The sequence below is a fragment of the Coffea arabica genome, chromosome 4c (assembly GCF_036785885.1).
Source record: "Coffea arabica cultivar ET-39 chromosome 4c, Coffea Arabica ET-39 HiFi, whole genome shotgun sequence".
Classification (NCBI taxonomy): domain Eukaryota; kingdom Viridiplantae; phylum Streptophyta; class Magnoliopsida; order Gentianales; family Rubiaceae; genus Coffea; species Coffea arabica.
Window position 1 is genome coordinate 10,251,249 of NC_092316.1, and position 11,884 is coordinate 10,263,132.

Sequence of the window (11,884 nt, forward strand, 5' to 3'; positions counted from 1 at the left end):
CCGAAAAGGAGCTTTTAGCAGTTGTTTTTGCCTTAGAGAAATTTCGGTCTTATTTACTTGGTGCTAAAGTTATTATTTTTTTTGATCATGCAGCTTTGCGGTATCTGTTGACCAAGAAAGAGGCAAAACCGCGATTGATACGGTGGATATTGTTGTTACAAGAGTTCAACCTGGAGATCCGAGATAAGAAAGGGGCAGAGAACCTAGTAGCAGATCATTTGAGTCGAGTACAAGTCGTCGAAGAGGACCTCCCATTGAGAGAAGCATTTCCCGAGGAGCATTTATTTTCTATTAATTCATCCTTGCCTTGGTATGCAGATATTGTTAATTTTATAGTCACTGACAAATTTCCTACAGGATGGCCTAAGGCAAAGAGAGACAAGTTGAGGAGCGATGCAAAGTTCTACATTTGGGATGATCCTTACCTCTGGAAGCGGGGTGCCGATCAAATCATCCGTAGATGTGTATGTGAAGTTGAATTTCAATCTATTCTAGCATATTGTCACTCTTTTGCATGTGGAGGTCACTTTGGACCGAAGAGAACGGCTCGTAAGGTGCTAGAGAGTGGATTCTATTGGCCAACTCTATTCAAGGATGCCTACTCATTTTGTAAGTCATGTGATAAGTGTCAAAGAGTGGGTAATATCTCTCGTAGGGATCAAATGACTCAAACCCCAATGATTTTTGTTGAAATTTTTGACGTTTGGGGCATTGATTTTATGGGTTCTTTTCCTTCGTCCTTTGGTTTTTTGTATATATTGCTTGCTGTAGATTATGTTTCGAAGTGGGTAGAAGCAAAGGCCACCAGTACTAATGATTCCAAAGTGGTTGCAGAATTCGTTAAGTCTAATATTTTTGTTCGCTTTGGGATGCCGCGAGCAATTGTAAGTGATCGGGGTACTCATTTCTGCAACAAAACGATCGCTGCAATTTTTAGGAGATACGGTGTCTTGCACAAAGTCTCTACATCCTACCATCCTCAGACAAATGGTCAGGCGGAAGCATCGAACCGAGAGATCAAATCAATTCTAGAAAAGATGGTCCGACCCGATAGGAAGGATTGGAGTGTGAGACTAGAGGATGCACTATGGGCATATAGAACGGCATACAAGACACCTATTGGCATGTCCCCTTACCGATTGGTATTTGGAAAGCCATGTCATCTCCCGGTAGAGTTTGAGCATAGAGCGTTTTGGGCGGTCAAGCAATGCAATATGGATATCGAGGAGGGCGGAATTCAAAGGAAGTTGCAATTACAAGAGTTGGAAGAAATCCGAAATGAAGCATACGAGAATGCAGTGATCTATAAAGAGAAGAATCGGATCTTTCATGACCAACAGATCTCTAGGAAGATATTCGTCTGCGGGCAAAAAGTTTTACTATACCACTCCAAATTGAAACTATTTCCAGGTAAATTACGTTCTCGTTGGATTGGCCCTTTTGTTGTGACTAATGTCTTTCATTATGGTGCAGTAGAGATCCAAATTTTGAAAACGGAGAAGAAATTTGTGGTGAATGGTCACCGTCTCAAGCCGTATTATGAAGGATTTCCAATTGAACGGGTGGAGATGATGCAACTGGAAGACCCGATTTGCTTAGTTTAAGCAAATTCTGGACACCGTCTAGCCAAAGACGTTAAAGAAAGGCGCTTTTGGGAGGCAACCCAATTTTTGATTTTGTTGGTTTTTGTTGTTCAATTCGTTAAATATGTCGTTTCTCATCTGGGTATTGCTTAAATTTGATATTTTCTCTACTATGATCAGGACAGGTGATCATGGCGTGCCCGCGCGGAGAGGGCACGCATTAATCTTACAAGTTCCAACTTCAAGGTCAGAGAATGTTTTCTAATCTTGGCGTGCCCATGCCATGTTTGACGAACTAAAAAAAAAAAAAAAAAACTGTAAGATCAAAAACTATTTTTTTTCCTTTCTTTTTCTCTTTTCTTTTTCTTTCTTTCTTTCTTCTTCTTTTCTTTCTTCTCTTTCCGCTGTCCCTTTCTTTTTCTTTCTTCTTCGGCTGCGAACCTCACCCCACCGCCGCCCACCGCCGCCACCCCAGGTCTCCTCCCTAAATCCTGCTCCACCGACGCCACCGCCGCTCCCTCGCGCGCGCCACCTGGAGCCCGCCGCTCCCTCGCGCGCGCTACCCCAACCCGTCGCCCACCACCCGCAGTCGCTAAGCACCACCAGATCCAGCTGCCGCAAACTCTTCTCTCTCACAGCCACCACCTTCATCGCACCACTGGCTTCGTATGCACGCGCCTGCCTCAATCTCTTTCTATTATTTTTTTTTATTTTCTTATTTTATTATTGCAGTATGTTTTTATTATTTTTATTACAGTACGTTTTTGAAAATTTTGCGTGTTTGGACTACCTGACATTTCTATTCATCCTTAGTTGGATACTTCTGTGTTATTTTGCCTGTTTCTTTTTACTTTGCTTGATTTTTATTTATTTAGTACAATTTGGAAAGAATGGTGAAACCACGATCCCGACCCTTTGACCTCCGCTCCGCCTCCTCCAACTACAGGTGCTAATAGCTGGCACCAGCTTCAGGGGAGTTTCGTTGTCCTTCTTCTTATTTTTACTGTTTCATTATCACATTGAGGGCAATGTGTGATTTAAGTGTGGGGGGGGATTTGGGTTTAGTTTTGATTGGTGTTTCTTTAATTTACTGCCTTTCTTACTAGTGTTTTGATGAATAAATATGGCAATTCATTCGTTTATTGCTGGTTGTGATTTATCCTATGAATTTTGTTTAGATGGCAAGTAAACGCATGTTATCTTGGTGAATATCATGAGTTTAATGACTTGGTGCAAATTGTGGTTAACTTGTTTAGGCAATTTAAATATTTTATTAGCAATTGTTATGTGGATTGGGTAATTGTTGATCTTAGTTCTCCATATTAGGAGATGACGTGGGCCATGATCTTTAATTATATGGTATTCTGATACTTTAATTGTGATTAATAAATGACTCTACTCCGCTAGTGCCGTCACCCAGTAACCGGGAGTCTTCACCACAAGTGTCGACTTTCGCGTCAAAAAGTGGCGATATCTATGAGTAGTTAGTCCTGAAGCTGTGAAAAGTTGAGTAACTGGGCTCTTTCATCTAAAAATGTCAGAGTTCACGTCAAAAGACTTGAATAGCTTGGGACTGAGCATTTATGTAAAAAAAAAAAAAAATTTTTTTAATTGTTAAAAAAAAAAAAAAGAGAGAGAATATAATAATGTGTAAACTTATGATCATATTGGCCTGCCGATCCTTGTTCTTCAATGTTGAGATTTTGATTTTCAGTTGACCCAATTGCTAACTTTTGCTAGTTTAATATTTTAATTTCTTAGACGAGTTAGCCATGAATTGGACGAGTCTATGATTTCAGGAGCTAATCGGGAGAAATATGTCTTGACACTTAGCCACTAAAACTTGATTTTGGGATAAGCATAGCTTGGTAGTAAATGAAATGAGAGTTAGCCATTGTTGAATTTAGTTGTTCCCATGCTTGAGGACAAGCATGATTGAAGTGTGGGGGGAATTGATAGGATGTTAATTGTTAGTAATTTTATTGTTAATTCTCCTCTTTATCCTTGCCAAATATTGCTTTAATTGTCAATATATATTTATATTTGGTATTTGGATATAATTTCAGAAAGTGGAGCAGAAAAGTGCTAAAAGGGAACCTTCTTGAGAAGATCTCTCTACACGTGAAAGCTTCTAAAAGCTTTCCACAATCAGCCCAAATTGTGCAAACCAACGGAATTGCTGATGAAGAGTTGCCTTCCTATTATTAAGTCCTGACAAGTCCACTAGCAATAAGAAGTCAAAAGGAGAGAATTCTGCAGGGACCACGTAACATTGATTTAGAAAATGTGTTCTTCTTTTGGGAGATGTACTCATTAGCCATAGGTGAATTTTGATGATGAAAGTAGCTTTTCTATTTGCTTCCTACGTAACTAGTTCTCATATAAAACTAGTGCAGAGGAGAATGAGAGAGGGCCGGACATTTTTTACAGAATCAGTTTTTCTTCTTCTCTTCCGTTTGGGAAGAGAAGTTTTTAGTTTTGGGGTGAAGATTTCTCGTGTGTCTTGTTTTCTTCCGTCTCTTCCATGAGACTAATTTTTATTGTATTAGACTACAGAGAATACAATTCTTATTTTTAATTATTAGTAAGAGATAAATGTCTTTGAGTTCAATTAAATTGCGTGGGAATTTTCTTATGAGGCGTGGCTAATCTTCTCCTCTAGTCAAGGATCAACGCGAAGACGCAGTCCCAAATATCTGTGAGATCTAATTAATTTTACGTGTTCCTTAATTTGTTAATATTTGCATGTTTTCTATTTTAATTTCTATGGGATTATTTTGTTAATTGGATAACAAGGGCCCGATGTGCAATTTGACTTATTAATCTCTTGTCAAATTAATCAATTAAATCCGTAATTGTTTAGTTGGTTAATATTAGTGACAACTAGTATTTTCACATACTAGGAGAACATGCAATCTGATTTAAATAACCCTCGTAGCGTGTTATTAATTTGGGTTAGGCTTTTCTAGTTTTTAATGCAATTAGGAAATTAATTCCTACGGTCGTACCTAGGAGTATTTCCTGGTTAGGGATAATCAATGGTCGTACTTTGGTTATCAATAAATTAAGGAAAAACTGGTCGTTAGAGTTTATCGGCGACTATAACTAGCCTATTAATTAAATTAAGTGAACCTTCTTTGCATCAATGATCGGATGAATGGACTGTGTCTGCGTAGTTGTATCCTTGGCTAGAATTTATTTCTCATTTATTTAATTGCTATTTACAATTGTATTAATTAATTATTTATCTTTGGTTAAATTGTTTAATTATTTTTAGTTAAATTGTTTAATTATTTATTTTTAGTTTTATCTGATAAAAATCCCCCGTGTCCCGAACTTGAAAAGAATCGAATTTTTTCCAGTCCCTGTGGATTCGACCCTACTCACTACTATACACAGAAAATTCATTTTTCTCGAGTAGGTATTTATTATTGCACAGGCTCGACACCTGTCACCCATTCATAACCAGAGCAGACGAAGGAGAAAAAATGGAAAAGCATGTGCCGGCATTGATGAGACGAGATGAAAAGAGGTGAAAGGGAAGATAACGAAATTTTCCATTGTGAGATGAGAAGATAAGATGAGAAACGCCGAGACGAAATAGGATGGCGAGCACGTGAGGACGACGAAACTTCGGCTGTTAGTCTTATGCGTTGAGCACGTGTGGACGACGAAAAAGCTTGTGAACAATAACCCTCCTTCGACTGTTAGTCTTATATGTTGATAATGGATTTTGCCAACTACCCAATAATTCTCAAATATTAATTACATGGTACGGCTGCGACAGGTCATGGCCCTTTTCGTTGATGCTTCGAGCCAAGTCTGACAGGAACCAATAATCGAGTAGGAACATGAGCCATGAAAACGTTAATTTTTTCTGTTATTCATTTATAACCCATACCAAAACTCGGCAGTACTGGATCCAAAGTGGGGCAACTTAATTATTATTGTTATCATTAATCTTTTCGCTCATAGCTTTTCTATACTATTTTGCAAATGATTTGTCTCATAGCCTCTCTCATGCAAATGATTTCAATTGTACAAGAGCAGAACAATGGAGTACAAAATATAGAAATACAATATTTTGGCCAAATCCCTAGTCATTAAGCAGGTAAGCAGGCATTTATATGGAGTACAAGAGCAGAACAGTGGCGAACCGAAGGCATTTACGCAACCTGTACATGGGTGGTTCTAAGCTTCCTATGTGTTGACCTACTTGATAAGTTATTTAAATCACTCAAATGGTTAATAAAATTGGACATTGGAGATGCTATAACAGATGCAGCGGAACAGAAGAACAAAACAAGAATAGGCAAGAACAACTTGGGGAAAATCAGATTTTATTAGGGTTGTAATCGGAATAGTTTACAGACTAAAATAAGGTGTATATATATACAACCAAACAGGCTGGATCCAAAAATAGGCCCAAAACAAGACTCAAAATAAAACAGACACAGTAACTAATATATACCGTAAGCTTCGGGGGCGTTGCCCCCGAACCACCAAAACAGCTCAACGAGGGTCGAAAATCTGATTCAAGACATCTCAACAGGAAAATTTATACACACACACATATATATATAGTTCCTTCCAAATCTAACTATACTTGTACATGACATCAAGTAAACATAAAACGGTGGAAATATGAGAACTTTCATCACAACGGAAAATGTGGTCTCTCACTCCACTAGAAATAACACCACAAAAATAAAAAAGAAAGCATATGAATACAAAGCCATTAACAAAGATACGGAGTGGCAATAGCATGTAGAGGATGTTTTCTGTGAACTGTGATACCAGATGCTTCAGTCATGTCCAAATCCTCTGGCTTCATTCCATCAGGCAATGCAAAATTAAATTTGTTGACCAATTTTGCCAATGCAAGTTCATTTACGGATATGGCAAAGTTGATACCCGGGCAAACCCTTCGTCCGGAACCAAAAGGAATTAACTCAAAGTTAAAACCTCGAAAATCTATATTGGAATTCAGAAACCTCTCAGGTTGAAATTCCTCAGGGTTCTCCCACAACATGGGGTCTCTTGCAATTGCACTAGCATTCACCAACACAAGTGTGCCTGCTGCTATATCACACCCCATTATTTTGATGTCTCGAGTTGATTCTCGAGGAACCAGTAATGGAACAGGAACATGAAATCGTAGAGTTTCTTTAATCACTGCTTTTAAGTATCTCATCTTCTCCAAATCATCTCGAGTTATTTCTGGTTTTCCCTGGGTCACTTCTCTTACCTCAGCCTGCAATTTCTGCAAGGTTATAGGTTTCTTTAGAAGTTCAGACATTGCCCATTCCATAACTGTTTGTGTTGTATCTGTTCCACCGGCAAAAACGTCCTGCATGATGGAATGAAAGAAAGTGTTGCTTTAGAACATGCATAGATGCATTTTTTTTAATCTAAATTTCCAATTTCAAAAAATTGGCACGTTTGCATCCAAGCAATAAATTTGTGTCATACCTTCCCAAAGAAAAAGAAAAATGAAGACAAATTAATAATATTCATACTATCGCAATAAGCGTTTCATTACCACATTCTAGACGAAACACTGTGTTGCTTTTCCCTTTAAAATGTTGATTATTATTCCTCTATTTTCCCCCAAAATCCACAGTTCTGGTATGCAATCCAATCTTAGAAACTCAATCGTGAAGTGCAAACGCTGAAGATTTATGTAGTAGAGTTAAACATATCAAAAGTTTAAGAATTAACTTTTTTACACTAACTGTATAGTGATTCTTTTTTACACTAGCAGTTTTGAATATATATTCTATATGTATATGATTTGAATTTCAAATATGAATTTATGATATATGATATAATCTAAACATGTTAGGGTAAAAAAATTATATAATGATATTCTATAAAAATGTTATCCAAAGATTAATAAGGTTCAGTACATGCAAATTTATAATACATGTTATACATTTATATCATCAGAAGTTTAATGTATGTCAAGTTTTTGCATCACTGGACAGATAACAAATCCTTGAACCTTATCGTTTTGGAAACATTAAATGGTTTGAAGTTTAAGTGCATGAAGTTCGGTTAACCCAAGCAAATACAGTGGTGTTAGATTTTTTTTTTTTTTGAAAATTTTTTACAAGAGAAGGTAGTCAAATATAAGGGACAAAAAATGAGTGTGATTACATACATTCATATGGTAATTTTGATGTAAATTAAATAGATTAAGGAGTGTATATAATTCAGAGGTATGTGGTAATTTTAGAATTTTTATAGTGAATCAACCCTTTTTTGTATGTTTATTTAATATCCTTACCTCTCGTTTGGTCCACAGCAATGTCCAAAATAAAATGGTCATTTGCCCAAAATGGCAGAATTAAATATTAGTGTCATTCTAGTGTATGACAAATAAGTAATAATGGAATTTTGATTCATTTTTGAATATTGACTATGATCAATATTTAGATGTCAGAATAGAATACAACTAATACATATTTGACTTTTTTTTTATTTTTATTTTTTGTAAGCGGGAGGACTCGAACCCGAGACCTCTTGCCACCCAACCCAACCCTCCCCCCATACATATTTGACTTAATTATCCTATATATGCTTATGACTTTTATTTTATTTGTTCTCCTATTTTAATTTTTTGTTTACATGGAATTTTTATTTTGTAAAACATAAATTATATGAACCAAAGGAATATCATATAATTTTAATTTTTATTATGTTATCATTTTTTATATGTAATTCAAAAATATTCCAAACAACTATTCAAAAGTCAAAGAATAAAGTATCTCAAAACATTTGTTTACTTGTAAAAAAGAAAATTTTATTTTGAGTATAAGAAAAATTTTATACATTCAATTATTAATTAGGCTCACAAATGTCTTAAGATAGATTTATAAGGATAAACTTGACATTCTGCTATATTGGGTTTTTTAAGATGAAGTTGGAAAGAACTTTTCTTAACGTTTTTCTTAGAAATAGAATTCCAGGAAAAAGTTGGAATAAACATTTCAAGAAGAATGGACTTTCCATTTAAATGATCTATGTCAAACCAATGAAATAGATAAGTTATAAAAGCCTTTTCTTTCGAGACTATTCCTACATGCCAAACAATAGTTTTAGGGTACAGAATGAAATCGATGTTTTCGAAATATGATTAGACTGAACTCGTTTGGTTGACTGATTGAACGAAGAATCAACTTAGAATAATAAATATTTATCATTCAAAATGATCTATAGCAATTTAGGTTGACTAAATGGAAAGAGTATTCCGTTTAAATGATCTATACCAAACTTAGAATAGAATGACCAAGTTATAAAGTTTTTTTTAGGCTATTCCTGCATACCAAACATATGGTTAAGGTACGGAATGAAATTGATGTTTTCAAAATATGACTAGACTGAACTAGTTAGGTTGACTGATTGAACCAAGAGTCGGGTCTGTCACCAGATTTTAGGTTGAAGTAAGTAAAAATAAACAATGAGTAATACTCAGACACAAACCAATCAAATTGGACAAAACTGATAAAACTCCAACAGTTGAACAGGCTAGCCACTAGAAATTTTTTCGCTTTATATATTTTGTATTATTCAAATTTTCTAATTATAGACTAAATATAAAAAATGGACTTTTAATTGAACTAGTGCCCTCCCTGGGTTGCTTATCAGGTTTCGAGTCTTGCCTGGGACTACCGTGTTCGAGGGAGTAGGGCCTCCCTTCTCAGGTTGCATGGGGATTAGTTGGATCGAAAACCGGATACCTCTTGTGTCAGAAAAAAAAAAAATTGAACTAGTGGTTGAACCATGAAGGCATGAACCAAAAGCTCATTTGGTTCATTCAACCATCCGAGTTTAATAATATTGAGTTTAGTAAACCTTACAAACCAAATAGATTTTGATCTTGCACATCGTAGTAAAGGATGCCATTTAATAAGTTGTCACGTCCAAGTCATCTAAACTAAAAAACATTTGTATGATACTACCAAACAAAATCTAAACCTTCCAGCCTAGTGCAAGTCACTACCTTCAAAGCTAGTACTAGATGATTTATTACCAATAAACATAATTCTTTTCAGAATTGAAACTAATTATAACTTCTCATTGTGCGATGCAATTAAAGAGATGGAGAGAGATCTAATTTACCAGGATGATGGCTTTCATATCATCGGGGCCAAGAGCGAAGCCGATAGTGCTTTCCTTATTAACCTCGATCAGAATGTCCACAAAGTCTAGGCATCTTGCCTCGACGGAATGGTCATTTTCAGCCTCACCTTTCCTCTTATTTATGTGCTCTTCTATTACACCGTCAAGAAATTCATCAGTCAGTTTAACAAATTTCTCCACTTTCAAGTCCAAACCATTGAAACGATTAACCCATGCAAGCCAAGGAATGTAGTCTCCTACATCAAAAACACCCATTAACTCAACAAAAACCCTCAAATTTTCCATAATTTTCCTCCCTTTTTCTTCCTCACTATACTTCCTCCCCAGGGCAACCCTACAAATTATATCATTCGTGAGAGTTACAAATATTTCAGTTAAGTTTACAGGTGAAGAAGAACACATCTGGCCGATCTTTTCGATCATGAGTGAAGTCTCTTCTTCTCTAACATGCTGATATGACTGAACCCTTTTGTTACTCAAAAGATGCAGCACACAAATGCTTTTGGCTTGTCTCCAATACTCACCGTACGGTGTAAATGCTACGTCCCTACTTCCGTAGAATAGTCTATTTATAACGCTCGATTTAGGCCTGTTTGAAAAAACCAGATCATGGGTTTTCATGAGCTGGCTAGCTGCATCAGAGGAAGAGGCAACCAGCACTGGCTTGCTTCCAAAATGAAGTAGCATGAGTGGGCCATATTTTCTTGACAATGATTGGAGGGATCTGTGTGGAAACAAGCCAAGCTGGTGAATATTTCCAATAATTGGGAGCTTTGGTGGAGATGGTGGTAGCCTTTTTTGGGGTTTAGAAGCAGCATCGAACCATTTCAAAAGGGCTAGAAGGAATACAACTGAGGAAACTGAGAAACATACAAGATCAAAAGAGAACGCCATGAGTCATATGATCTTGTGTTTGCCTATTAATGGGCTACTCTTCTTATATAATGATAACATCGGGACCACCGATGAATATTTAATTATTAAATACAAGGGATGATTTAAGCCCACACGTTACATAGGACAAAACTATATAGTAGGACAAATTGATTGGTCTCTGATTTATCTTTTGGAGCTATGGTATTCGAATCATGGAGAAAACTCCATTATGACTCATGAGAGAATAACCATTCACATTTTGCAAAATTTTTTACCCCAAGAAAGAGGAAAAGACGTTTAGCATAGCATATCTTTTCAAACGTCAAACATCTTTCGTCCATAGCCCACAGCTGGCAGTTGATTCTCCTTGTTGCCACGTACGTCTTGTCAAATTACTTATGTTACAAAATTTCAACGGTTAGGTCCAAAAACAGGTAACTCCGTCTAGGTTACCACAATCAATTATGGCCATCATTTTGGGTCTTTGAAGAAAATTTGACATGCAATTTTCGTAATCTTAAGTTTGAACTAATGTTTAATAGTACAAATGCATCATATGCTTGTGACTTGTGACTTCTGAGTTTGAATTTTCTTTCGGAATTTTGAGGAACTAATATTTGGAAGCTTTATTAATTAACTTTTTCTACCATGGCACGATATTCTTCAACTCTGAAAATATTCGAATATAAAATGTTACCTCATGAAATGTTTTACCAGGAGCTGATTAAGATGTAATTAGTTTATGCTCATACTGGCTTCTGTAGGTGAGTGTGATGGGATCATTAAAGATCTAATCACGTGATTGAAGGTTATGAGCATAGTTGTTAGGATCATGATCCGCATCGTAGGATCCTACGATCCAAATTAAGACTAACGATCCTGATACGATCCTACTATTTTCAATAAATTAAATAACAATTTTAGTATTTTGACTATATCTTTGTGTAGAAAACTCGAAATTAAATGTCGTTTATTGCATTGTAAACTATATTCAGAGTACTTTAAATCCATATAAATAATTAAGCCCAATTTCAAACCTAGAAAATTTGATGAATCTTTAAATTTGACTCATATAATTTACTAAAGTGAATAAATGATCTTTGTTATAGGTTATCACATGGAGCTAGTGTTTTGTGTCTTTATTATAATATATTAATATGGTTTAGAGCCTTTAGAAATGAGTTAACCTTAATTAACAATATAATTATATTGACTGCACATGAATTACATTATTTGTTACTATATTTATGAATTGCAAACTTAAAAATTATAAATATGAC

General features: G+C 35.8%; 1 protein-coding gene across 1 annotated transcript; it reads right to left on the reverse strand.

Annotated features, from left to right (window-relative positions):
- Positions 1-6,140: 6,140 nt before the first annotated feature.
- LOC140005262 (norfluorocurarine oxidase-like) lies at positions 6,141-10,651 on the reverse strand. Its single transcript, XM_072045983.1, has 2 exons — positions 9,708-10,651; positions 6,141-6,933 (listed from the first exon to the last, which is right to left on the reverse strand). Exons 1-2 carry the CDS (start codon positions 10,620-10,622, stop codon positions 6,322-6,324), a joined length of 1,527 nt encoding a protein of 508 aa, XP_071902084.1. The 5' UTR covers positions 10,623-10,651; the 3' UTR covers positions 6,141-6,321.
- Positions 10,652-11,884: the final 1,233 nt, after the last annotated feature.